General features: G+C 46.0%; 5 protein-coding genes across 7 annotated transcripts in view; 2 read left to right on the forward strand and 3 right to left on the reverse strand.

The window, feature by feature from the left end:
* LOC117185706 (sex peptide receptor) overlaps positions 1–17744 on the forward strand; it is a 29853-nt gene extending 12109 nt beyond the window's left edge. Inside the window, exons 2-8 of one of the 3 annotated variants that reach the window (XM_033392191.1) lie at positions 458–547; positions 14513–14810; positions 15577–15748; positions 15814–15940; positions 16165–16386; positions 16444–16626; positions 16685–17744. In XM_033392191.1, coding sequence (XP_033248082.1) covers positions 14571–14810; positions 15577–15748; positions 15814–15940; positions 16165–16386; positions 16444–16626; positions 16685–17006 — 1266 coding nt within the window. In that variant the 5' untranslated portion in view covers positions 458–547; positions 14513–14570 and the 3' untranslated portion in view covers positions 17007–17744. The remainder of the gene's footprint in view (positions 1–457; positions 548–14512; positions 14811–15576; positions 15749–15813; positions 15941–16164; positions 16387–16443; positions 16627–16684) is intronic. The other 2 variants (XM_033392192.1, XM_033392193.1) reach the window with 2 other exon arrangements.
* LOC117188391 lies at positions 3293–3732 on the reverse strand. The gene is made up of 2 exons (XM_033392194.1): positions 3543–3732; positions 3293–3476 (listed from the first exon to the last, which is right to left on the reverse strand). Exons 1-2 carry the CDS (start codon positions 3661–3663, stop codon positions 3385–3387), a joined length of 213 nt encoding a protein of 70 aa, XP_033248085.1. The 5' UTR covers positions 3664–3732; the 3' UTR covers positions 3293–3384.
* On the forward strand, positions 8626–10798 carry LOC108158899 (uncharacterized zinc finger protein CG2678). Its single transcript, XM_017291686.2, is given in 3 exon segments — positions 8626–9090; positions 9155–9881; positions 9884–10798. Coding segments are annotated over 3 exon segments (1653 nt in total). The 5' UTR covers positions 8626–8904; the 3' UTR covers positions 10624–10798.
* LOC108158902 lies at positions 11281–12180 on the reverse strand. Its single transcript, XM_017291690.2, has 2 exons — positions 11946–12180; positions 11281–11788 (listed from the first exon to the last, which is right to left on the reverse strand). Exons 1-2 carry the CDS (start codon positions 11955–11957, stop codon positions 11450–11452), a joined length of 351 nt encoding a protein of 116 aa, XP_017147179.1. The 5' UTR covers positions 11958–12180; the 3' UTR covers positions 11281–11449.
* Positions 17745–17793: 49 nt separating the features above from the next.
* LOC108158900 (Bardet-Biedl syndrome 4 protein homolog) lies at positions 17794–22051 on the reverse strand. The gene is made up of 10 exons (XM_033392190.1): positions 20612–22051; positions 20400–20539; positions 20233–20345; positions 19866–20156; positions 19638–19791; positions 19450–19572; positions 19278–19362; positions 18438–18524; positions 18151–18362; positions 17794–18051 (listed from the first exon to the last, which is right to left on the reverse strand). The coding sequence occupies exons 1-10, from the start codon at positions 20688–20690 to the stop codon at positions 17884–17886; spliced, it is 1452 nt and encodes a 483-aa protein (XP_033248081.1). The 5' UTR covers positions 20691–22051; the 3' UTR covers positions 17794–17883.
* Between the last annotated feature and the right edge of the window lie 3218 nt (positions 22052–25269).

Below are 25269 nucleotides of genomic sequence, written 5' to 3' on the forward strand. Positions count from 1 at the left end.
GCGGCACCCGAAGCTTTGATAAGCAGAGGTCTGCTCTCTGGGTTTCTTTGACTGTTTTCTGGACAGTAATTATCCTTCACTGACTTTCCACAGCTCTGCCATGCCTATTTTTGATATAGTTGTTTGAATGCAAATATTAATGATATCTGGCCATATGCGTGAATGTAATCCAGTGTACCCTCTACTAATTTGGCTGATGAGAGAATTGATTATACATATGTACTCGTGTAGACAGACCCTTCAAAATGTATGAATATTTCGCCAACCATTGACCTGTTTTGTCCCTCCTCTTGCTTCTTGGATTCATCATTACTTTCAGCAAAAACATCAACTTTGTATATTCGATACAGGCCTTAAATCAAAACATCACAGGCTTTTATTGACTTGTTGGGTTGATATCAGATTTCGAATCATTCTGTCTCCCCACAATTTTTATTTTTTTTTGCTTTTTTTTCAGCACGATCCGGTGGCGCCAGTATTTTGCATAATTAAAGCTGCCTCAGCAGATGCTGGACGCGATATGAAGTCGCTCGGATGATGGGTGGAGGTAAGTCACGGTCTATTGATAATGGTTATGGGTCTGGGGCTGGTGCTGGGGAGGCGAATTTTGCATTGCAAATCGATGGATTCTGATCCATGGATGTAGTTTGAAAGCGGTTAACAAATTTATACGCCCGACGCATGCGAGAAATTTTTGTTTCTGCTGGTTGGTTGGTGCTTTTGGGTTTTTTTGTTTTGCCGCCGCATTCCACTGGGGAATTCCTGATCAAAATAAACACTAAAATACTCGTAAACTCTTTAGCGGATGCTCTTGAACATTGGTCGGCGAAGAAGTGCTCGTTAAATGTCATTGTCGGGGTCATAAAATACTAAGAAACCCATACCAATTAGCAGCCGCAGTCGTACATCTAACTAACATCTAACGGAAGGCGAAATTGCAACAATTGGCCAATTAGAGCATAAACAAAGAAAGAGCTTCGAGTAAGTAATGGCTGAAACATACTCGTACGTTAGGCCGACTGCAAAATTTATGGCTGAGGTTAAGAAAAATACGCAAATATTGTCTCGTATTGTACTTTGTGCAAAATTTGTTGCAGTATATTTCTGTACACATAAAGCTGCTGTCCTGTCCATAAAACTTGGCTCCAGGAATCTCTTGCTATAAAATTTACGACTAAGCTTGAGGACTAGACCCGTGAGTCATGGCAGGACTACCTGCGCATATTTCAGAGCCGTGCCATTGGTGCAATGAAAAAATCCATTTAAAAGGGAAATCAGATTACTAGTAGGCACATCAATTGATCCCATCTCCAGCATTGTTTCCTTCAATCACCTGTGGAGTCTTGCCGTTATTAAAGTGTACTTTTATTTCAAATGTCCTTCACTTTGTCCGGCCCATGAATATTTCAGTGACATACATTCCCTGAGTGTAGCCATAAAACCAAGTCCGGGGGGACTGATGATAGCAGGGAATGGGACGAAAGCCTAAGCTCTGTACACACTTTATGTGGACATGTTGGTATTGGCAAATTCATTTCCCTCGACTTGTTTCCGTGCGAGCAGAGACGATTTCCATTTCAATAAAAACTCGAATCCACTATATCTCTTATCCCTTTATGGCCGTGGCTTTTGATGCATGAAATATCGGCATAGCTTTAGCCTGTCCCAGTCCGTGGCACTGACACACAACCACGACACATTATCAACTTATTGATGCCAATATAGTGAGCGCAGTCGACGTTATTTTTGAAGTGCACACTACGGCCCGGAGCGTAGAGATGAGTGAAGGCCGCACGTGGTTGAAATAGTCGATATTTCTAGACAAGAGCTGGATAAACACTCCAGCATCAGATGGAGAGCCCTGCTAAACTTTGCCCAATGCCTTGCAGATCCACTATCTGTTAAACCATCCGCTTATTCCCCCTTTTTTACGCAAGTTATCCAGCGAAAAAAAAATGGTAGAACAATTTGCAAAAAAAAATGTTTGTGTTTTATATCACGTCAGAACTTTATAGAACGAACAGACAAACTTTCGATGCAATGTTTTCGTTGAAAAATGGAAAAATCCTCGTATGGCCACAGACAAATTTAAGCGCTTAAATATAAAAAACAATATGAATATTTTCTTTATTTAGGCTTTACCCCGTCTAATTGAAATATGTGAAACATTCCTTGGGTCGATTGCTTGATCTATGTATGCTTTGTATCGGATCCGACCATGGTGTTGTTAGCCCGAGTCCTTCCCCTCGGTATACCTGAAGACGCCTGCGATATAGGACCACGTGTGTTGGATCGGTCGGGTAGGCCATCTGAACGTGTCCACTGCTTTCGTAAAGCCAAGTTTCCGCAGCTTTATAATCTCATTAGGGAAGGCATTCAAGGAAACTTACAGACCGATGTTATTTACACTGACTTCAGTAAAGCATTCAACGCTGTAAGCCACTCCCTTCTAGCCAAAAAACTTGACCTTTTAGGGCCAACTTTCTGAGATGGGTTTCTGCCTACCTTTGTTCCAGGTCTCACAGAGTACTCTTCAAAAACTCCCTCTCCTCGACAGTTAACGATACTTCTAGAGTACCACAGGGCAGCCGCATAACCTTCCAGATTCCTATTAGATCGATTATTAGTCTTACATCTATCCTTCCTGCATGTCGCACGTCATGCGGCAGCGCCCCTCGGTCGGTTTCCTGCGATCCGCGCGTAATCGTCCTCTGCTGGTGTCGCATGGGCTATTTGATGGTGCAGTCATTGTATATCATAGTTAAGCTTAAATAACTTTCACTTCTGGGTAATTTTCCCCTTGCCGAGAATGTTGCGTATTAGTATTACGAGTATAATAAGTTGTTATTAATTAATTAATTAATTATTATTAAATTATTAATAATTTGGTCTGTTTAGCATACCAGATTGTTATGATAATAAAACGCACTGCAATGCTGGTTTAAGTGCTTGAGCGTCGGCACTGGATATTGTGGTGCAACTCATTACATTGTCTTTCTGCACCAGGGCTTTAATTGAAATTTTAATTAATATCATGCCATCATGCCGTCAGAGAGTAATGTGACCCTGTTTCCCAGGGCTCCCATTCCGGTTCTCTTCTTTATTTATGTTTATTTTTGCCAAAACTAGTGCTGTCGAAATTTCCTTGGATAATACGTTCGAGAATCAAGTTTTTTGGTTATTGCCAGGCAATTAAATTTTAAAGCAAAATTCGATATTTGCCGCCTGCATGAGAAGCAGGTGCTAATTATGCAACTTAAATGCCAATATAAACCGAAGATAAGAAAGCCAATCGGGGGTTATTTTGTTCGTATGTTTATTAAAGAATTGGTGCGGTGGAGATAGATTTTGTACAAGTTGTCATGGGACAGAGAGTGAGTCCTTTCAGTAGTAGGCCACAAATGTGTTTGGATCAATCACGGTGGCCACCTCCGCAGGGTGGACGACAGAGCGTCCTGGAATGCGATTGTAGGCAGCTGCAAAGACGGATGGAAATCAGTTGTGTATGTTCTACAAATATAAAATGCTTTACGCCCACTCACCAATTATCTTCTGGATGGCTGTCTGTGCATCCAGCAGCTGTGCGGCAGGTGCAGGGGCGGCGCTGGCCAGGATCAGGCAGACGGCGGCAAATGCCAGGGCAACCATGACAAATTTCGACATGCTTGTGGTTTTTGGTTTGTTTGGGCTGGATGCTCTTTCTTGAAAGTTGCTTGGAGTCTAATTGATTCTGCACGAGCCGCGCCGCAGCTATTTATACCCATCTTCGAGTGGGAGACAACAACAGACGGCAGCAGCCAAGAACGGGATGAATGAAAGCCCCTCCGCCTAGATATGGGTAGAGGCACATACATAGGTTATAAGAGAGAAAGAGTGAGAGCTTGTTCTAGAGGCAGCAGTTTAGAAATGGAATTTCTTGTTTTGGTTTTGGATTCGGTTTCTGTCTAACCGTCTAATTTTTGTGGCATCCTACACTCTTATAATCCGAGGAATGTGAAACGAGTTTCGCAAAAGAACAAACGATTCGGACTGGGGAATTCTAAGAGCCTCTCGCAGGAAGGCCAAACAATGCACAGCAAATGTGGCAGAAATAAGAAGCTACAAATAAATAATATCAGATACCACTTAGATGTGGAGAAGTTCTGACCAGATGCCAGATTTGTTTATGAAATAAAGAAAGTTAATCCAATGATATTCTAAGCTGAAAATTGTACGCAAAATCTTACCAGATTGACACCCTATCCTCCTGCTGTGCTTCCGTTTGCTGCGTTTTATTATCGAGGATAATTTCCAGCGCCGATTACCAGGCATTTACCAGTCGATAGCGCCTTGAAGATGTGGCCATAACGTACATATGAAACTGTTTTGCATACGATTTGTTTTCGACGGCGACAGTTGGGCGACAGTTCATTGTACGACTGCCCTGTGCTACAGACATTCTGGGCATTTCCCATCGTCACCATAGCCACGACCATATCGGCCACTTGAAAGAGTTAAGAGAAGGAATTGTTTTGCTTATTTGTCGGCTTTTGTTTTGCTGATTTATAAACAAACCGGTTGGCTTAATTTGCCGCTCCGGTCAGGGGCCAAAGGAAAGTAAAATTTGTAGGTATTCTATTCGTTTCATAAATTACGTTAGCTGGAGAATTTCTCCAAATTTGAGCAAAAATTTATGCAAAATTCTTGAGACCCTTCTGGGACTATGTCGTCTGCCTGCTTTGAGTACAAAAGATGATTGATATTTGCTTTTCATCAGGAAGATGGAGAAGCCTTTTATATTATTCAATCAATCCAAGCCATGTAAGGATAATGCAGATATGTGGCTCATTGACACATTTCCCAGCTGACAGGCGAGAGAAGCATAGGCTGATCCACTTATAAGTACCTGAGGAAGACACACAGACTTCCGAGCTCCCACTGCCGACTGGCGACTCCCCACTCGCGAAGGCAGACACATGGCAATTGTTTGGGGAAACAACAATCATGTGTGTATGCGAGTGTGGGTGGGTAATGAGGCAAGCGTTAAGCTGCTTATCGCAATCTTTATGGGCCTGTCATTTTCCCCCAATAATTGTAATCTATGACCCCGGTCCTGGTCTGTTGGGGCTAGAGCCAGAGGGCCAGCGATTTCATATTAATAATGAACCCCCGTATTGAGGCCCTGCACTTTTTTTGTATTTGTATATTTTTATCTGCGCTGCTACTCGTTTAATTTGGGCCGTGTGCAAATTTGTTACAGTCATAGATATATGTAGATACTCTATGGTATTTATGGATATAAATTGGCTTTTGGGCTTTAGAGAGCGAAGAGAAAAAAACAAAAAGAGACAGGAACAGAAACAGAACGCTCTCCATGAAGACGCCACACCACACTGGGGAGGCAGCAGCTGAGTGGCAGCTAAGCATAAACATGTTACCCCAGGGCTTTTTTAAATTATGTGACGATAAATTAATATTTGCTGCCTTAGCTTGCCTTTCTGTGGCTTTTCGCACTCTCACGATACATGTGTACATCTGTTTGTGGGAAAGAACTTTGCATTGCACAAGAAATCGACCCAAAGTCCCGTTTTCAGGCATTTTATTTACTTAGCCAATTCCTTGTTTGTGTGCACCCAGACGCCACGCTGCGTATGCGTAATGTGCGGCAAAGGGATTATGTGCCTGCCCGGAGAGACGGAAAAATGAGAACATCAACATCAGAATTTGATTAATGTCGTATTAATTAGCATAAGCATTACCATTACCATATACTCTTAATGTGCAAAAAAGATACCCAGAGGAGCTACAGACGTATACGGGCTAATTTTCATCAGTTTAAGAAATTGCTGGCACATGTACGACTGAAAGCACAAACAGCTGCTTATCCCAATCTTTATGGGCCTGTACTAGTCACGTGTATATTGCGAAAAAGTAACTAAAAGAACAATCTGCTTTAATCCACTTTTTGAGAGAGTAGGAGCTAAGCCAAAGGACGCTTCAGCCCGCATCGAGAACACGTGCCGAATCAGCAGTGCGCTTAAATTAGATTGGCTGCGGAATTCATCGATCCGATTTGATGGATAAGACGTAGCCCGTCAAGTGGTAAATCACATTATGGAAAAGTTAGTTTCCATCGCAAGTAAAGTTCCATTTGCCAAGTCACTTTATCGTTGGATGGGGGAAAACTTCTGCATATTCAGTATCACAATATCGTAGCCGATAGGTTGATATTAATTCATCACGAAGTTCATGGTGGAAAAAAATCTTGCTCTAAGCCGGACTAGCTGAAAAACAATCGCTTTTGACTAAGTTAATGCATAAGGAGGGATATTACGAGCCTGAGTTCTTAAAAATAGAAAGCCAGAGTGTGTCAGAGGTCTCTCTTTGCGGTGGAGTGTAGAAGGCAGCACAGAGCAAACCAACAGCTGAAATGTCAAACATTTTAATTGGAAAATGGAAAGGTAAATCAGTCAAATTTACAGAGGACAGGCTATTGCTTCATGTGGAAGGCATATACATGGTAGAAACCACAGATGAAAGAGAGCCACAAAGAAATTCAAACCTCAATACCGCCAATAACAGTTCCAGATCGATGCTTTTACGTATAAAGGTGCTATGTACACCTGGCAGAGTGTAATATGTATATTCAGTTCCACTTGAGAACATCATCCCCCGCTGAGGGCTTTGTGCGTCTCTGGTGCTACTTAAGCCTTCAACAGGCAGCCATATGCTGGCTGTTTGTCTTTGGGATGGCAATAGCTATGCCGATGGCGGCACTCGTGCGTAATTTATCATGTCCTGACGTCGCTGGTAGTTGGATGCGCATGTAAGTTGACATGGCCGTACTTTTTTATTATTGCCAGTTCCAACGTAATGCTATATTTATCTTATCACAAGGCGCAATCGTTCCCCGTTGTTGTTTTCTTTATCATTTGGCGTCATAAGCGGTTTGGTCCTTTGAGTTCCAACCATCGTCACCTGGCCCTGGCTTAGAGGAAGCCCCTACCAAAGTTACAATGCCAGCCACGGCAACAGTCACGGCAAGAGTCACGACAACTGCCACGGCAACAGCAACAGCATCAGCAAAGCGCAAAAACAACAAATAGCTAAAACCTAAAGGAGCCGAGTCGAGACGAGACCAGACCAGGATGTTTTTATCAAGAGTAGAAGCCTCTGAACATTCCACTGCGATAATTGCTGACGTAAATCAGGCACAAAAGGAAAATAACGGAGGAGGACTTAAACACATACGCGTGTGCAGAGAGTGACAGGACCTGTTAGCGTTAAAGGCGCCCGAACATCCGGAACATCGGACACATTAATGCCCAACATTTCTCTTGGAGACCGCATCACAAATTGATATAAATATTCATCTTAGCGGCTGGTGAAAGGACAACAATATTACTAAATGTGGGGGGCGGGCAATTTATTGAATCTTGAGTTTTCTTAGCTGAAGATAAACAACACAAAACAAAAGCCTGTCCCGGGAATTGATTCAAATCGAAATATTTGCATTTTATTATTGTATAAGCCATTTGGTTTTGGGACATAGCAATTGGAAATCTTAAAAGCCATACTAAGTGCCCACAAAGCACCTTTTTCTCGTTTCTCGTTTCACTTGTCCTTCGGAAATCGTGCGGAAAAAACAGGCTTGTTGTTGTTTTTATTGGCCAAGTACGCGAGAACACATTTCTCAAATTAATGTGTAAAAAAAGACAGAAACATTATGCAAATCACGTTTTGATTTTTTTTTTTGTTTCTTGCGCATCTACGCGTTGAAAAGTCAGGGGGCCATGGTATTGTTTTAAGACATGGCAAGGTGGGGTGGTTGTGGGAGGGCAGGGAAGGTGTTCTTTATTCTGTTTTATGGCCAACACACGCACGAAATTTGCAGCGAAAGTGAAATTTGAAAGTAACATCCGGTAGAATTATGTTTATTACATCAAATTGCTCTTCTCTGCATCATAAATATTCTAGTCCCACCCAAGATTTCCCACTGTAACGAATTCATATCAGTGTCAATCATTCACTTTCAAATAAATCCACTTTGGCGCGCAGGTACAGCGACTATCCAGTCGATAGTATCGATCAATAGTATCGGTAGCCAAACAGCTGTTTGCTCTGTATACTTTTTCAATATGGCTGCGAGCGGAAAAAAATAAACGCTGGTTCGACGGTATTATTGTGTTAGCCCAACGATTAACCCATTATAGACCATGGCGGTATTTCAATATTCCACCGAAACTAATGAAAATTGTATAATTTTAGCGCAGTTCAGGTGCTAGATATTGTAGTTTTTTTCCGAAGTTCAAAGAAAAGATGGCATGGATCTACATGAAGAACTTACAATCAGTAATATATTCCGCCATTTTCCTCAAGTCGTTGAACTATTTAAATACAGGGGGCTTAAGTGGGCTAAGTTCGTTTTTTCATCGGCATACGAGAAGCTGTATTGCACCAAAATTGAGTCAAAAACAATAAAAGCAATCTCCGTTGCAGGAAAACAAGCCAAGTATTTAATACATGCCAGTCAAGTGGAAAATTGATTCATTAATCGGCTAAAATTATGTAGGCCGGGCTGAAGGTTCCATCCAGCTAGTAATATTCGTCGGAATATCAAAAACGAGGAATATGTATGATGGAGCTTGAATAATTCGTCAGTATATTTACGGTATGAGGTTCGACGGTACATCAGTCCGCTGCTGCGCGAATTGTGTTACAAACTAAAATTGTTATTAAACAATTAACAAACGAATACCGCGAAAAGGCCAGTGCCCATTGATATAAAGTCGCGACTAAAGTGCGCGGAAACAAGAAGAAAAACAAGAAAACTTGCGAAAACCACCGCCGGTAGCCGCGCCAAAAAAATAAGAAAAATAAAAACCCGGGGTGCACCACAAAAAAAGAAGAAAAACACGCGCAGTAATGGAAGCAGACATTGCGCCTGTGATTGCCGCTAATGGCACTGAAGAGATTAGCCCCGGTGTAGAGGTGGCCCCCCCGGTGGTTTACCAGGAGCTGCAGCCACTTACCGACCAACAGCAGGACAAGTCGATAGAAGCCACAGACGCCTCAGAAGTAGTGGGAGAGCTTATGGATTACATAGGAGAGGTAATGGTTATAATCCAAAGTGTCAAGCACAACAGATTTTCTTCATAAAAAGTGTTCATTTTAGGGAGACGCCTCCACTCATACAATGGGAAATGCAGCAGAGACGGAGGAAGTTGCAACAATAACACCAGACGTTGCTGGGGCAGTGCAAATAGGGGAAGCAGAATTTTTGGACGATGAGATGCCCGAAGTGGATGTGCATAAGCTGATTGAGGAGGTGGACAATGCTAATACATCACCCGCAGAGCAGGGCATCGATGGGGGCGCAGACAAAGCCGATGCTGCTGACATCGGTGCGGAAGAAGATAATGCTGCAGAAAAAGACGATGCAGCTGCTGCTGACGTCGGTGCTGAAGAAGATGTCGCTGCCGTAGAGGAGACGGATGTTACCGCTGAGGAAAATTTTGAGTCTGCATCGGCATCGGAAGAGGAAGCTGAACTAATCACCGGTGACGAGCCACCCAAAGAGCAGGTCGATGGCACTGACCCTGTTCCCGCCGTCAGGGAGCGCAAGAAGGAGGAGGAAGTTGACGAGAATCAGTGCCGCGTCTGCACCAGCAAGGAAGATCTAGTCAGTCTCTTCAAAAAGACAGTTGACGCCACACCCGCCGACATGCTGGTGGACCTCTGTCCCAACTTGTCCATTGCCGTCAAGGACTTCATGCCGCAGTTCATTTGTACAACGTGCTTGAACAGTCTCACCATTGCCATACAGTTGCGGAAGCAGCTGGAAACCACAGAACGAGATCTACGCAAGCGCCTGTCGCGCAGCAAGAACAAGGTGCGTCGTCCCGAGGGTATGTGGTCATTGATGCCCCCGTTTCCGACTCAGCCAGCGACGATGATGAGGACGACGATGTGGAGTTCAAGGTGTCGGACGTGGCAGGTTCCACTAGTGCGGAGAGCGACTCACCCGAGTCGGACATCAGCGAGAAACGCAAACGTTCGATGGGTCGCGGTCGTGGACGCAAGAAGGCCACTAAGCGCGGCAGCGAGGACAACGATGACGAATCGGTCAGCGCCTCAAAGAAGAAGGCACATGGCTCCCCCTCGATGACCGGTCCCTTTGAGTGCAATCAATGCGACCTGACCTTCTCGCGCAAACAGTCTTACGTTCTGCACCGCAAGTCCCACGACCCACGCAGTGTTTTCACCTGCGAGATTTGCGAAAAGACGTTCAAAGTGCAATGGGCCTACAAGACCCATATGGAACGTCACGCCCAGGAGCGTGCCCACTTCCGCTGTGAACTCTGTACGCAGGTCTTCAAGCTGCGAGCCGAACTTAAGCGCCATATGGCCGTGCGTCACGACGAGCATGGCTTCATCTACGAATGCAAGCGATGCCAGCGCACCTTCCTCACCCAGCAGCGCTTGCAACGCCATCAGAGCACCAGCTGCCTGCGCCATGGCGAGGAGCGGAGCAGCCACAACAACAAGCGCAGGTCCTCGGAGGGCCAGCCACAAGGCAGGGACCTCTTCAAGTCGGTGGCCCCCCTCACCACCACCTACTGGAGCGACAGCTTCTCGGACTAAACTGTGTGCGGGCCCGGTGCTGGTGCCGGTGTCGGGCAGAGCTCGTGCTTGGAAATTTGGGACATGTGGATTTCTGTTTCTATGAAAAGAATTTAAGTTTATCTAGCTTTAAGATGAAATTAGTGCAAAGAAATACATATACATATTTGTGTAACGAATGCGCATTGAAGGTAAATCTTCTTTAAGATTCTCTTACACTTCATTGCTCTGGTTGCCCGGTGGTCTGCTGCCAATAGAAAGGATTTTCCCCATAAATGTTCCAAATGAAAAAAAAAAACAAAAGTTCCCTAACAGCTGAAGCAATATGGACCACAGCTTTATAAATTAATGTTGTACGGTTCAATGCTTCTTTCCTCTAATGCTCCTCGACTGTGCAACAAAATTGCAGCATTCATTTGTATTTGGTGCGCACAATCATAATTTAGCTGTAGCTTATGTTTATAATGTGGCTGGTTGGCCCTAACAATGAGTATTCAACTGCTGGGATTACATCTGCCAGCCCCTGCTGCTCCGCTGCCATGCCACAAGCAACCGACAAGCGTACTTGACTTGACTGCAGCCACTCAGAAATAAAGTTTCTTCGTGGCATGAGCTTAATGTGGAACGTTCTTCGAGCAGTTGCGTACTCGCTTAAATGCAGACGGAGGAGGACTGGTTCAACACATGTATTTATTTATACGATTATGTACAAAAGCAGGTCATTAGGGAAAGAAAGCCCGAAAGGGAGTCCAATCGTGCTAATGCCAAGAAAAAGTGTAGTATCTCTGCTGCTGCTCTTGTGGGTGCTGTTACTGCTGCTGCTGCTCACTCACGACTCTGGGGTTCATTAGAAGTGATGGTAGGAGTGGAGGGAGTGGATGGAATGGTAGCTGGGCAGGTGATACGACACCGGATGCGCGATGAGCGGTGCATGCGAGATGAGTGGTGCATGCGAAATGAGCGGTGCATGCGAAATTAATGGTGCGTGGTGTACTATAGTCGGTGCGGCAACGTAGTGCGAGGATGTCACCAATGGGGCGTGGTAGCCCAGACCGAGCGACAGGCCACGCTTGGCCTTCACAGAGCCCTCCTCTGCTCCTTGCTGCTGCTGCTCTTCGGCCACGGGCGCGGATTCGGGTGCGGGTGCGGCCAGGATGCAAGTAGCACAGGCAATCAGCAAAATTAACTGTTCCGCGATGTTTTTCCAAGAGTTTTTCATTAACGAGTCATGACCGATGGGCAAGCGAGAGCCATAGAAAGAAAGGGTGAGGCAGTGGGTTTTTAATATTTCGCATTTTCCATTTTAAAAGGAATGTTCACAGAAACTCAATTTCAGTACTTACAGTGAAATTCATGATTAATGATTGACTCGCACGGGGCACGGACACTTCTCACTGGACACTGGGGGCACTGTTTCGACCGGGTTCTCCCGAAAATTCAACTAACTTCGATGGCAGTCAGAACGACTGTATTTATACGATTTTTCCGATGTGCGTACACGCATAGAAACTCACTCAAATCGAAACCGAACTGCACTCATTAGGCAGAAACTATTTGGGCCCAAAAATGAAAATCAAATAAAACATTGACGAGAAAAATATCATGCCCACATCGATCCAAAATTGCACAAACAAGTTGCAGCAGCAGCTCCAGTCTGTGCCGCACAGCCGCAGACATAGCATAGCCATTGTGTGTGTGAGAGTGCGAGTGTGCGAATGCATTTGTGTCTGACAGAACGCCAGAGCGACTGTCTGACTGCCTGACTGTCAGACGGTCTGACAGCATAAGCAGTTTGGTTTTTTGTCTAATTCAGAAAATTATTTGGAGTAACACACGCTCAAGTCACTCACTGGCGAGTGTCAATGGAGACGGATACCCATAAATTACCTGTAGTTCTAATGGATAATCGCCACTAAGTTCTTCTTAGTAATTGCATCGCTTAAATGCCAAAAGCATAAATACCAAAACATGCTGGTCCAGTGGTTAACTTCTGCTGAAATAAATTCATTCAATAAACTGCACAGTTCATTTAATTAAGTTTGCCATGGACCACCAACTGCACCACCGATTGCATATAATCCTCTGCAGTGCTCATTATACAACACAGGTCCTGCATGCCATGGTCGACCATTAAAGCATAGGGAAAATTGTAAATTTCCAATTTACTTTATAGCTAAATAGCTTTTAATAAGTTATCATTCATCGCACAGCAATATACATCCTGCATTTAAGCTCAAGTTCTGGCCTTTGAGCGCCTGGTCATTACGAGTACTTATGCCTTTTTAATGTTCAACAAGTGCATGGGGATAGTAGGAGCAGGCAGAGCAGAATAGGCCAATTGGCCCAGCGTGGCTCCAAGCCGCATCTGTCTCCTGTCGTTCTAGTGAAATGTTGCAATAAAAAATTTTACCACACACTCACAAACTAACACGAGAGAGCCCGGCGTTAATTAACGGCATAGGGAAGTGGCCGGAAAAAAAACCAAAAAACAAAAAAAAAGCGAAATAGCCTGAAGTTCCTTTGCCGCTTAAGTACAGTTTTCTGTTTGTATCACTTTTCCTGCCAGTCCCCCTCGTTGTGCTTGTGGGTGTGTCCGTATGAATGTGAATATGCGTGCCACCTGCCACCGGCTGCGATGAAAAACAGTCTTATGAAAAAGGACAGAAGTAACAGCAGCTAACAAGATAATTGTACAGGGATTGTGTTTTGCAAGTTAGCAAAACAGTAATGGCCATCGACGACACAAGCTTAAAGGGCATAAAGAGAGACGAGACGTAAAGTTAAAGCGGATGCTCTTTAGTGGAACGGAATCCTCAAAATGGCAGGATTTTTCCCTAGAAAAACTAATGAAGACTATCGTTAGCTTATGGCAGAGTGAAGATACGCATGTGGTGATGTTTTTCATTGAAAGACCATTGAAAAGCCTCCAGTAACGAATTGTCTTCTCTGGCCATAAAGATTTGTCGGCAGAAATTTGTCGTTTTAAGAGCGGTCGGACACCTGCAACAAACTGAACAGAATTGAATCGGCTGCCTGGAGACCGTCGTCGCCGTTGTTTGATGACCATTTCGTTTTGATGGAATGTTCAATCGTAAAGAATAATTACCCGCCACAGATGTAGTCGTACGTCGCGGCTCAAAATGTTGACAAAATCGAAAGGCCAATCCATCAGCATCAAAACGCTGACAAGCAGCCAACGACAGGCCAGGTCCAGGCCCCACTCCACGGCATCCACTGAGCCGCCGGACAGCTAATTCAAGAATTATGCATACCTGATGAGGCAATGCTGTCGTTGTAGTAGTCGTCGTTCAGACTGGCATGGACAAGAGGGTGGAGCAGGGTGGAGCAGGGTGGAGCAGGGTGGAGCAGGGTGGAGCAGGGTGGAGTGGTTGGAGATTGCAAAATATGTGCTGCAAACAGGATTCGATTCAGATTCAGATACAGATACAGATTCGGATTGGTTTTTGGGCCATTAGCCGAATGCAACACCTTCGACGACGTGTGGACATGTCGACATTGATTTGCACCACTCACCTGGCCGAGTGTCATATGCTAACCGTCAAATAAGTATCCAAATAAGTAGTTGCAACTGGGTCTGTGTGCTGCCAATTAATTTCTGGGCTACGCCCAGGCACGACCACTTACCGTTGCATTGCATTTTCCATTAGTTACACTTGCAATGCCACGGAAAAGCGCGGGCAGGACGGTATTACACGGTGCTTACCATCGGGAGGAAGCTTACGAATTGCTCGCTCTCTCGCGCAGGATTTTCTTTGGCCTCTGGCACGGGCTTTGGATTTTCAATTTGTTTGGCCCTGGCAATGTAGTCTACTGTGGCCCGTTTAAAGATTAGAGTTGTGTTTGGCTGGTTCCGCACGAATATTAAAGCATTTCAATTGGTTATTTTCAGCACTCGCTTTGCATAGAGTTTCTAATAGGTCGATGGCATAAATTTCGGCCACATCAAAATGCAGCTAACCAGCAACATGCCGCAGTCGCATCTGCAGCAATCGGTTCCCTTCAATGCCACCATACTCAAGGACTTTAAGATAACCAGCAGCGAGATTGAGGATTTTGTGAAGCTCATGTACGAGTTCCAGCGGAAGAACCAGTCGAAGCTGAACGACGAATGCCAAGGGTACTGCCAGGGTGAAATCTACAACTGGCTGAGGGCCTACAACAGCATTCATGGCTATGTATCCCTAATGGTAAGTACTACCCACCCCATCTGCACAGCAACAAGACTAATGATCAACAATACAATGAAACGAATGGCTTGGGGTTGGGACAAGGGTTTGGGCTTGGGACTGGGATTGGGCTTGGGCTTGGGGTTGGGACTATCGTCATGAAATGTCAAGAAATGAAAAACTGTCCGAAAAATTGTGCAAAATGTCTTGCCACGAATTGTGTATCCGTCAGCTCCTGCTGATGAATCTTTGGGGCTCCGACACCTTTGAACTTTTGCCAAGCCCATGAAACTGTTGGTACTTTTTCGAGCAGCTCGGATGAATAGGAGAAATGCGTTGGGCACAATTCACAAATCATTGTCTTTCAGTCTGTCAGGGTTTTCCTTTGCATGGATATGAAGAAGGTTTCGATGTGGCCCGAAGTTAATTTACATATTTCAAATGTTCAGCAAACACAGTTATTGCCGAATAATGGTTGGTTGGTTCAAGTCGACAATTAGAGCAATTATTTGATTTTTATCATTCGGTTTGGGAAAATGGAAAAGGTTAAATGGAATATTAAAAATTAATGTTTAACTGAAATCAAATGAAAAGCAGGATGTAAATCCAAGGGAAACTCGAAAAATAAAGCATTTCCATTTTGATGGGTAGTGTGGCCTGGCCCTGGCAGAGAGTCAGTAAAAGTGTGGAGATGGGGCGATGTGGCAGAGTCCGATAGAATATTTTTGAATAACTCATCCCTTGGTTGCTTTTGTTTTCCCTTTTCTGTTGGCCCAAACACACACAGATTTGCATTTTCGGAACGATAGCAAACATCTTGAACATAATGGTGCTAACCAGAAAGGAAATGGCCAAGGCGCCCATCAACAACATACTGAAGTGGTTGGCCGTCGCTGATATGTTTGTGATGCTCGAGTACATACCCTACACCTCCTACCAGTACATATACATGGAGCCGGGTAAGCGTCACCGTCTTCTCCCCCTAAGGAGAATGCTAATGCCTTGATTACGCACTGTTTTGTAGGTGAAAAGGACCTGAGCTATGGGTGGGCCGTGTACCTGCTGGTGCACATGCACTTCACTCAAATCCTGCACACAATTTCCATTGGCCTGACAGTGATGTTGGCCGTGTGGCGCTATGTGGCGATTAGGTGAGTGGACTGGCTGGCCAGGCTATTGTGATGCGCTGCAGTAGCGTTCGGCTGCTATCATTCATTCTGATTAAGGCATTTGTGCAGAACAATCCATACCGTCTAACCCACATCGACATCGAAATCAAAGTCTGAGTAGATATGGACGTGGACGTCTGTCTAATTTGATTAACACGGCAGCAATATGTCTGTTTCTGTTCTTCTTTTCTGTCTTTCGTTTATAGCCAAATGTTACCATCTCTTTTCCACAGACATCCAAATGAGGGCTGTGCCAATTTTCTGCTCGCACATTCCAGGGAGGCCATACTCTTTCCGTTCATCATTTCGCCGATTCTCTGCTTGCCCACGTACTTTGTGTTTCAGGTGCGGGAGACGCACGATGTGGACACTGTGGACCACGAGGCCCTTTACCATGTGTACTTTGATGCCGACTCGGTTCTGTACAGGTGCGTGTGACCCGCACATTATCATCTCCATCCCATTTGCCTTCCTTCCTCCGACAGGTTCAATTTCTGGATACATTCCGTGATCATCAAGCTGTTGCCGTGCAGCGCCCTGACCGTCATCAGTGTCGTCCTAATGAATGTCCTGTACGAGGCCTCGCGTCGTCGCCTCAAGCTGAAGGACTACGGCCATGCCAACAAATATGCCACCCAGCTATGCCTCAATGACACCAGGTCCAAAAGGTGGGTACTCGATCGATGTGATGTCTGTTACTTCTGCCGTGAGCTATCATTTCTTTAGGCCTCCACGCTGCGATCGCCGCAACGATCGCACCACTCTGCTGCTGGTGGCAGTGCTGGTGCTGTTCCTGGTCACCGAATTTCCGCAGGGATTGCTCGGACTGCTGTCCGGGATGATGGAGAAGTGCTTCTTCGCCCACTGCTATCCGCCCTTCGGGGAGCTGATGGATCTCCTCGCCCTGATCAATGCGGCTGTCGGCTTCGTGCTTTACGGCCTCATGTCGAAGCAGTTCCGCACCACCTTCCGTTCGCTGTTCTTCAAGCGGCACTTCGGCAGCACAGAGATGACCCGCTTGACCCGCGTCACCACCACGTGCGTCTAAGGGGGGAGAAGATTGAGCAGAAGGCCAAAGCCCGACAGGATATGGCATCTCAAAGATGCAAAGATGGGCTTGCCTCCATTGGAATTTCCAAACTATATATACTTTCTAAAAGTGTTACTATCTGTGAGCTGAGAATTTTGATCGGTTAATTGATTAATTGATGGATTCGACATGTGATTTGGCTGTTTGAGCAAGTGCCATTTCCCATCCCATTTAGCTGCTGATAAAAGTTATTGGATTACGGCTTAAGATTAAAGATTAAAGGATTTTATCCCTTATCCATTATCCATTTGATGTTTCGTATAGATGTGCGTTTCGGTAGCTTAAGATACATACATGTGTAGGTCTTGCCCCGTAAGAAATTAAACATAAAACTACAGATTATTCCAGTGTTTCGTATACTCTATGCCTAAGATATGCCTATGTCCTATATACATGTTACATCTCTATGTGTATCTATATCTGTGACCAGAGCTGAAGCCGCATGCCATGCCAGGAGGGCAAGAACGCGAGAGCCCCCGCGTTATACTGCCCCTCCTGTCATCAGGCAGTACCCAGCCTCTACAGTTTATTCGATCTATGTTTGTATTTATTGCACTTACGGTTGCAGTTTACTCTATAAAGTTAAGTACCGATGCATTTTACGAGTATCATCCAAGTAAAACAAAGAAACGTTCTATTTAAGTGTATTCACGTTCGAATAAATGTTTGATGTGAGTTAAGCATCTTTGATGCCAACAAAGATTCTTATGGGATGGGAATAACCCAGCAGACTTCTCAGCGGTGGAATTGTCTTCTTCTTCTTCTTTATTCATATCAGATTTACATCATATTATACGCATCTATGTAGAGTACTTCCCATGAAGAGCTTTCCACTTTAGTTCTGGCTGACAACGGCATTCACCTCCAGTGGCAGCTCATCTGGCCGCAGCTCCGGCGCCGTTGCCAATGCCGCCTCATCCGACTCTGCGGCCTCCAGCAGCATTCCATTTCCTTGATTCGAGATACGAAGCAGAGACTTGAGTTTCGTTGCCTGGAACTTGTACTGCGAGAAAGCGAGAATGTTAAAGCGTTTAAAGAAAGTAGCCAAAACGAATTCGTTTTGGAGGCATTTGCTATTTGCGTTGCATTCGAGGCGACTTACTTCCGTGGGCAGCATCAGGTCCTGGGCCTGGCCCATGAATCGATTGTACTGCTCCGTGGCCAAAGCGAGGCGTCCCCTCTCGTAACAGAAGAGGGCAAAGTTCAGGAACACCAAAGGATTACGTCCGGCGCCCTGCTGGCCAGTGGCCATGCTACTGGACCGCTCGAGAGCCACGAACGCGTTGTCCACGTCGTCCAGCTTGCGCAGACAGACTGTGGATGGGGAGGAGTAGGGCGGATATCATCTTGAGGACGAAATGAACATAAGCATGGCTGGCTCCTACTTACGGCCCAAGAGCATGTAGCACTCGGCATTGTCCTTGCGCAGGTTTATGGCTGCGGCCAGCGTGTGAAAAGCACTGGCGTATTGTTCAGCTGCGTCCGAGATGGGGTGAAGATGAACAGATGCCCAGCTTTAGAAAAAAAGTGCAACGAACAATGTGGGGAAGCCCAGCGTCCAGTTGGGCTTTTGGTTGGCACATTTTCCAAATTTATGAAATATGAGTCCCCTGCTGTACAGCAGCTCCCCCAAGCATTTATTTGCATCTTTAGCCAGTGTACCACTGGACTATGCCCTCTGCCACACTTATTGTTCCCATTGTCCGACTTTGGTCCATTTATTGCGCCTCGATGCCCCACGGCACGTGCCTAACCCGGACTCTGTAATCCTACAAATAACAAGAGCTGCATGCGTTCTTTTTGTAGAAGAATGGTATTGACTTCCAATTCCAATAAGCCCCGCTGTGCAATTCCACTCAGCTTCAACCCAGCTTCTGCATGGACATGGCAGGTCAACATTTACATGCCGGCCACAAAGGGAACACAACAGTAGGCAAACCAAGTCTTTAGGATCACAGACATCTCCGTTTGGAAAGGGAAATAGGTCAGAGGTAAACAGAGCAACATCAGAAGGGAATGGGCAACTGATACGCATACGAATATTTGGGAGTAACGAATTTTGGGCGTAACGTTACTCAAATGAAAGGCTTGAGGTGGCAGATGAATCGATTTGAACTTGTATGCAGTAGATTCCCTAGGGGTTCCCTCCCGCTCCCATTGTTGGCCACACTTTCATTGTACAAACTAAATGCAAATCCAGGACACCCAGCACCGACTGTCAGTACTCACAGGCTATGTAGATGAGGCTCAAGTTGTAGAGAGCATTGTAATTAAGCGGCGAGAGCCAAACGGATTTGCGCAGCGATGAAACGGCCTGGAAAGAGATTAAATATTGAAATGCCATCAGAACGTCAAAGCGCCAGCGCGAGAGTGGCTCATTCAAGTGTAATTAAGCCCCTACCGCAATGAATTTTTGCTTCTTGAAGAAGCACAGACCAATGTTGTTCCAAAGCTCGGCGATTTCCGGCTCAGCGTTTGCGATTTGGCTGTACTTGCCCAGGGCGCCATCCACATCGTTGCGGGACTGTCGAAGAGAACACCAGTACAACAGTTGATTGGGTTTGGGGTGCCGCAATTGTGCTACGCTACCTGCAGAATGGCGCCGAAGGCCAATAGGCCCTTTGGGGAGCATTTCCGTTCGATGACGACTTCCGCCAAGCGATCGTAGGCCTTTTGGGTCTCATTGATTTTCAAGTACAGAACGCTGATTTCAATCAGCACCTCCGCATTCTCCGGCGTCAAACTGAAGTCAATTGTTGGGTGATAAGGGTCCACAGCAGAGACGTCATTAGCATCGCAAAGCGGATGGATACTCACTGCAAACAGTTCTCGAGGACATCGATGGCCTGCTGGTATTGCTTGTCCTTGCGATAAAGCTCTGCCAGCCGGACGTGGCTCTCCATCTTCTTGCCCGTCTGCACGGCCAGCTCGAAATATGCGCGTGCCTCGTCCTGCTGCTTCTTGGCCATCTCCAGCTGGCTCTGAGTGGTCGCCGACCGGTACAGCAGCTCGCCCAGATAGTGATAGATTTCGTGATCCTTTCGAGGACTGCTCTGCTCGGCCTCGCGGAACACGCCCAGCGCCTGACTAAAGCGACCCATCACGTAGCTGGGTCGGGGGCGCCGTGGATGAGTGGACACGAGATTCATGAGTGCTTGGTGTAGGCTAATGACAATTGACTTACAGAGTTCGTCCGATTTCCTTGTACGTCTCGATGTTCTTCGGATTGAGCTCCACGGACCTTTGCAGGTGTCGCAGCGCCTCGATGTGGTTGCCCTCTTCGCGGTCAATTAGGCCCTAGGCGAGGGCAATCAATTAGAAAGAATACCCGGCATTAGCACCGGTACTTACCAGGACAAAGTACAGATACTCGGCATTCAGGTGACGATTCAGCTCACGTCCGATGAGACGGCGGCAGCGGCTGAACTCGCGCCGCGTAAAGTAAATGTGGAGCAGCCAATCAATGTTGGCATCGCTGGGCATTTTGGGAGCTAAAAGCAAACACAAAAGTATGTAAATCCGCAATGTTTTTGCACAGTTTGTGAATGAATGACAGGACTAACCTGGACGCACCACCTCCAGGCTGGGCAACTCGATGATTCTGCCGTTGCAATTGATCCGCTCCGCGCCGGCCTCGTACATTTTGGGTTTTATTCTACACAAAAAAAGGCTTTTCGATTTGTTTTGACTGGCAGCTTTAAAGGTCGGGTTGCCATGGCGGCCATAGTGGTGTGGTGTGGATAGTTTTTGGGGGGAGGGAAGGGAGGGGACGGTAAACGACGCATTAGGGTTGCCTAGAAATTGACTTGTTAAGTGGATTAATGCCTGCTGGCCAAGAGCTGTCTGGCCGCTCCGAAATCGGGGCCTGTGCAAATTCCACGGCTTGTATTTTTAATTAGCTGCTACGAAAATGTCCAAAACTCATTCGAAGCTAATCGAAATGCAATAAAAACAATCTATAAATGCACTGGGCAAGGTAAGGTAAATAATTGCCAGGCCAAAGATACGAGTACTTTGTAGACAAGCAGTTTTTCTTTTTTCTTTGGTTTCTCCAACAAGTTTCCACGGTACGCTCTTTGTTGTCGCAGCTCCTATCTATGACACCGCCTAATTACTCAATTTAATTCACACCGACAAAAGTGGCAAATGTTTGCAAGCGTTCGCTTAGGTTCGATTCGGTTCGGTTCGATTCCATTTGCGGCCGTACTCGTAGTAAACATGTGATCGTGAGCTACATTTCAAGTGCTTACCTGGCCAAAACCAAAGCAATTAATGCACTAAATATCGTACAAGATCACCAAGATAACCATCGGCCGCATGATCGCGGCGCTGATCTCAAAGCGTTTCCAAAACACGCTGCAACGGGAAGTCGCAATGCAATGCTTGTCTCTCCCGCTCCCGCGAGGACGTTTGAGCGATTGACCACTGAATGTATATGAATGGTACATGAGAGCGAGCGAGGGGGAGAGAGTTAAAGTGCAGTGCACCTGTGTCGGTATTTGGTGCGAGAGGGGCGAAGAATCCAAGCAGTTTCTGACACTTTCCTTTTGCAGTAGTGTGAATTAGGAAGAACATCAATGCTATTGTTCGCCGTCATTGGCAAGTTAGGCCTAAGAGATAGTTTTATGAAGAACAGAGAGTCGTGCAACTTTTCGTTTTCCTAATTTTATTTTGCGGCCTCAAGATTAATGTAAACGGTTTGCTTTCAAGCGGTTCAAAAATATATATTGTTTATTTTATTTTTCGCGCTAAACCTAGGGATGAGGATGTAAAATATCGATGCACAAAATAATATATCGATATGTAACTCTGACAAAAGCTTGCCACCATGAATCGATTCGACATTCGACAAAAGCTGAAATGTATGAATGATATCGTAAAATTGTAGTGCCGCCATCTGTGAATTGCTTCTCGAAATATTTAGTTCATTGATGTGCCGTACAGGTGACGCATTGAATTATCGGCCTGTGACATGATATTTTTTCCACCGACGCTTTCTGAGAAAACCTAGAAACGAGTTTTGTTTTGATTATGTTTCTAAAGGGCAGAATAAACAAGAGAATGAATACAAAAAGGGAATAATTCGAGTGTGTCCATCATGGCCACATCATATTGGGAAAGGTAAGAATCAAATATCAATAAATAAGACCACTCTTACATCTTATATATATACTTGGGCGCCGCTTGGAGGTAGGTTAATGTACATAGACAGCCCCTTGAGGTCTCTGATCTGTCCAGTCCGTTGTCGAGTCTCTGCTGCTCGAGGGTGAGGTCAAGTTCTTGGATAAACGTAACCCCGAGCGGAAGGGTTCTGGGGCCTGGATAAGAAGATGGGCCAGGAGGAAGTAGTGCTTAACGAAATCATCCTGGAACAGACCCTCATCTCCTTTTACGAGACGATTCGCCAATCGATGGGCAGCATTATGGATCAGTCTTCATATTTTATATGGCATATGGAATATTTCTATGTAAATGGCTTGATTTCCCGCTTTCAACTGCTGCATGTTGAATTATTTGAGTATGAGACGAAATACTTTTACCAAGAAATCAGGCAGAGAGAAAGAAGGTCGAATGCTCTTTTATGCTTAATTAAATTTCGTTTTGTCCTTCCGTTTGGTGTCTGCGACTGTCGGGGTGCCAGGGGGGTGGGAGGCAGTGGGGGGGGGAGGCCTAATTCAATTATGGTACCATTGTAAATATGATTTACACCCAACGACACTTCAGCCCGGTCGGCATGGAGATGGAGGTGGCGGCGACTCCTCGTTTCGTGTACGCACATTTGTGCGGCTAAAGGTCATAAAAAAGCGACTTATACGGCATTCAGCAGAGACAGAGGCCAGCCCCCCAATCAGCCTGCAGGCTGGGAATCATTCATGTGAATTGCAAGTGCCGCTCACGTTTGCTTCTGTGGGAGGTCGTAATTCAGTGGAGAGCACACAAGGCGCCTGGCAGGACAGCCGAAGGAGCCGGGGCCAAGTCGTAAAGAAGCAGCAAAGATATGGGCCTGGCCTGTAGCAAATACGCGGGCCCGTACGCGTACGCGGATCGGACCAGATCCGACTTTAGCTCCAGTCTCTCCAGCCCAGCCCTCTCCGCCAGCTGTGGCGCCCCCCAATTTATGCAATCCCAGCGAGGACAAGGCTTTGTTCGAGTGCCCAGTTTATTATTTGTCCATGCGCCTAGACACCCAAATATAGTCGTAGGCGGGGGGCGGCAGGGAAGTGGCCAATCTGTGCAGAGACAACAGCACAGCAGAGGCGGCAGGCATTTGGATATACGTGAGTGAGTGAACCGAATAAGTGTGCTTTGTTTCTGCCTCTGAAGATGCCCGAACGGGGGGCAGGGAGGGCCCTTTATGCCGCCTGCGATAATATTTAATCGCAAATTGGTGTTTACACTTTCGATGGGGAGTACTACAGCCCCGTCGGGGTGATTTGGGGCCAGAGATTGGCAGGGCTTAGGCATGACACTGCTCGGCACGGCATTGTTTTGTTTGCCCTGCACTTGGCTCTGGTTTTCCTGCCACAAACTGCTGCCGAAAATCTTTTGACACATTTTCGGTAGAGGGCCAAAGGTGCGGGGGGCCATTAGCATAACTATGGAATGTCAGGGACAACAAAAAGCCAACAAAAATTGTCAATTCTTGCAACTGGCACTGGCACTGGCAGAATGTGGCTGTGGATCCTCTGTGGATCCTCCGCCTCGTCCTGTGTATGGCTGGAAAATATGCGTGTGCTGGTGCTGTGGCTGTAATTTATGTCGGGCGGATAAAAAACCAAAAAACCAACAAACAAAAAAACAATGAAAATGTTGTGGCATTCAACCAAGACCAAGAGTGAGTGTGACATCCGTATACAGTTGCACAAAAACAAAAACAAACACAAATAGAAACAGAAATTGAAATAGAAACAAAGATACACACACACACACACGCACACAGAGAGAGAGAGAGGGAGAGGGAGAGGGAGAGAGTTGGGAGATGCGGCGATGCGGAATGTTTATTTGCTGTAAAATTTGAGGCATGGCATGCAACGCTTATGAAATAGAATTTTTGCCACAGCAGTGGAATTCGTTCCCATTCATGCCCCAGCACCGCACCGGCCCGAGCGCACAGGAGAACAGAACGAGGCATGCCGCAGCAGACCACTTCATGTAATAACTCCATTTGAGCCGCTGGCCAGCGGCAGGCCGAGCATTTTCGAGCACATGAATGCAAATTGCTTTAAATGGCAAAATGGGAAATGCGAAATGTGATAGCATTCGGGTGGCGGCAAACATCAAAGCGAAATGCCCATTAAACATTCACCAGTTGAATTTTGTGGCATCAACAAGGGGCACAACGGAGTACGGATGTGTGCGTGGGCCTCTGATGTTGACGCATTTTGTTGCCCTGCTAATTTGACTTTAATAAAACACATAACGCAATTATGCTGTTGCCCCAAGAAGCGCCAGTGCCCCCATCGACGGCGCTGCCTGGGCCGGGGTTCAATAGGTTCATCGAAGGGTTACTTGGGCGCCTGCGGGCCCCCCAATGATTGATGGAAGGCAACGCAACCACCCCAGCAACAGTGAGGGTTCGAATGCGAGGAGACTGTGGCTTTTTCGGTTAATGAATAATAATCAGGGGTCGGGGGTCGGGGGTCGGGGGGTCGAAGCAGGGCTAAGGGGCAGGCCCATGCGCTGTGTGTGTGGTGTCGCATAGGTTCCTTCCTGTCTCCCCTGCCACATGTTGAAAAGTGAATTCTGAGTCGTTAATTAATTAAATTGTCATAGCCCCTTGGGCGCCACGGCGACAATTGAGAAATCTTCAGCTAGGTTGCCATTTGAACTCGAAACTCTCCCTCTCCCTCTCCCTCCCTCTCACCCCCTCGAGAAGTGCTTTGAGTGCCACTTGCGGTGGCAGGGCGGCTTGCTCCAAAAAACTAATGAGTTCGGTTCGACAGTACGTTAATTTTAACCGGAATTCACTGGCAGAAGCCAGCCCCCAGACACAGATACAGATACAGATACAGATACAGATACTAGTCCGCTCACATATGTATTCACACTCGACCGACTGCCCAAGTGAATCATGCTCGAGCGATTCATTCATAAAAGCGAGTAAATAATTCAATTTAGATCGAATGCGTCAGCTTCTGCTAATTAAAAAACAACTAGAGGGCCACGATGCACGAGGTATCGACGCGATGGTACCCTAAAATATGAAGCAAGTCTTTTGACT

Source organism: Drosophila miranda, chromosome 3 (assembly GCF_003369915.1).
Source record: "Drosophila miranda strain MSH22 chromosome 3, D.miranda_PacBio2.1, whole genome shotgun sequence".
In the NCBI taxonomy this organism is placed as follows: Eukaryota; Metazoa; Arthropoda; class Insecta; order Diptera; family Drosophilidae; genus Drosophila; species Drosophila miranda.

What these genes read in the sequence shown, in the direction of transcription:
- LOC108158900 (XM_033392190.1), bottom strand. Translation starts at nt 20,690, where the DNA reads ATGTACGAGGCCGGCGCGGAGCGGATCAATTGCAACGGCAGAATCATC. An exon ending in AGTATCTGTACTTTGTCCTG is followed by an intron (nt 20,346 to 20,399) that starts GTAAGTACCGGT and finishes GCCCTCGCCTAG; the next exon opens with GGCCTAATTGACCGCGAAGA. An exon ending in AAGGAAATCGGACGAACTCT is followed by an intron (nt 20,157 to 20,232) that starts GTAAGTCAATTG and finishes CCCCCGACCCAG; the next exon opens with CTACGTGATGGGTCGCTTTA.
- LOC117188391 (XM_033392194.1), bottom strand. Translation starts at nt 3,663, where the DNA reads ATGTCGAAATTTGTCATGGTTGCCCTGGCATTTGCCGCCGTCTGCCTG. An exon ending in AGCCATCCAGAAGATAATTG is followed by an intron (nt 3,477 to 3,542) that starts GTGAGTGGGCGT and finishes CCGTCTTTGCAG; the next exon opens with CTGCCTACAATCGCATTCCA.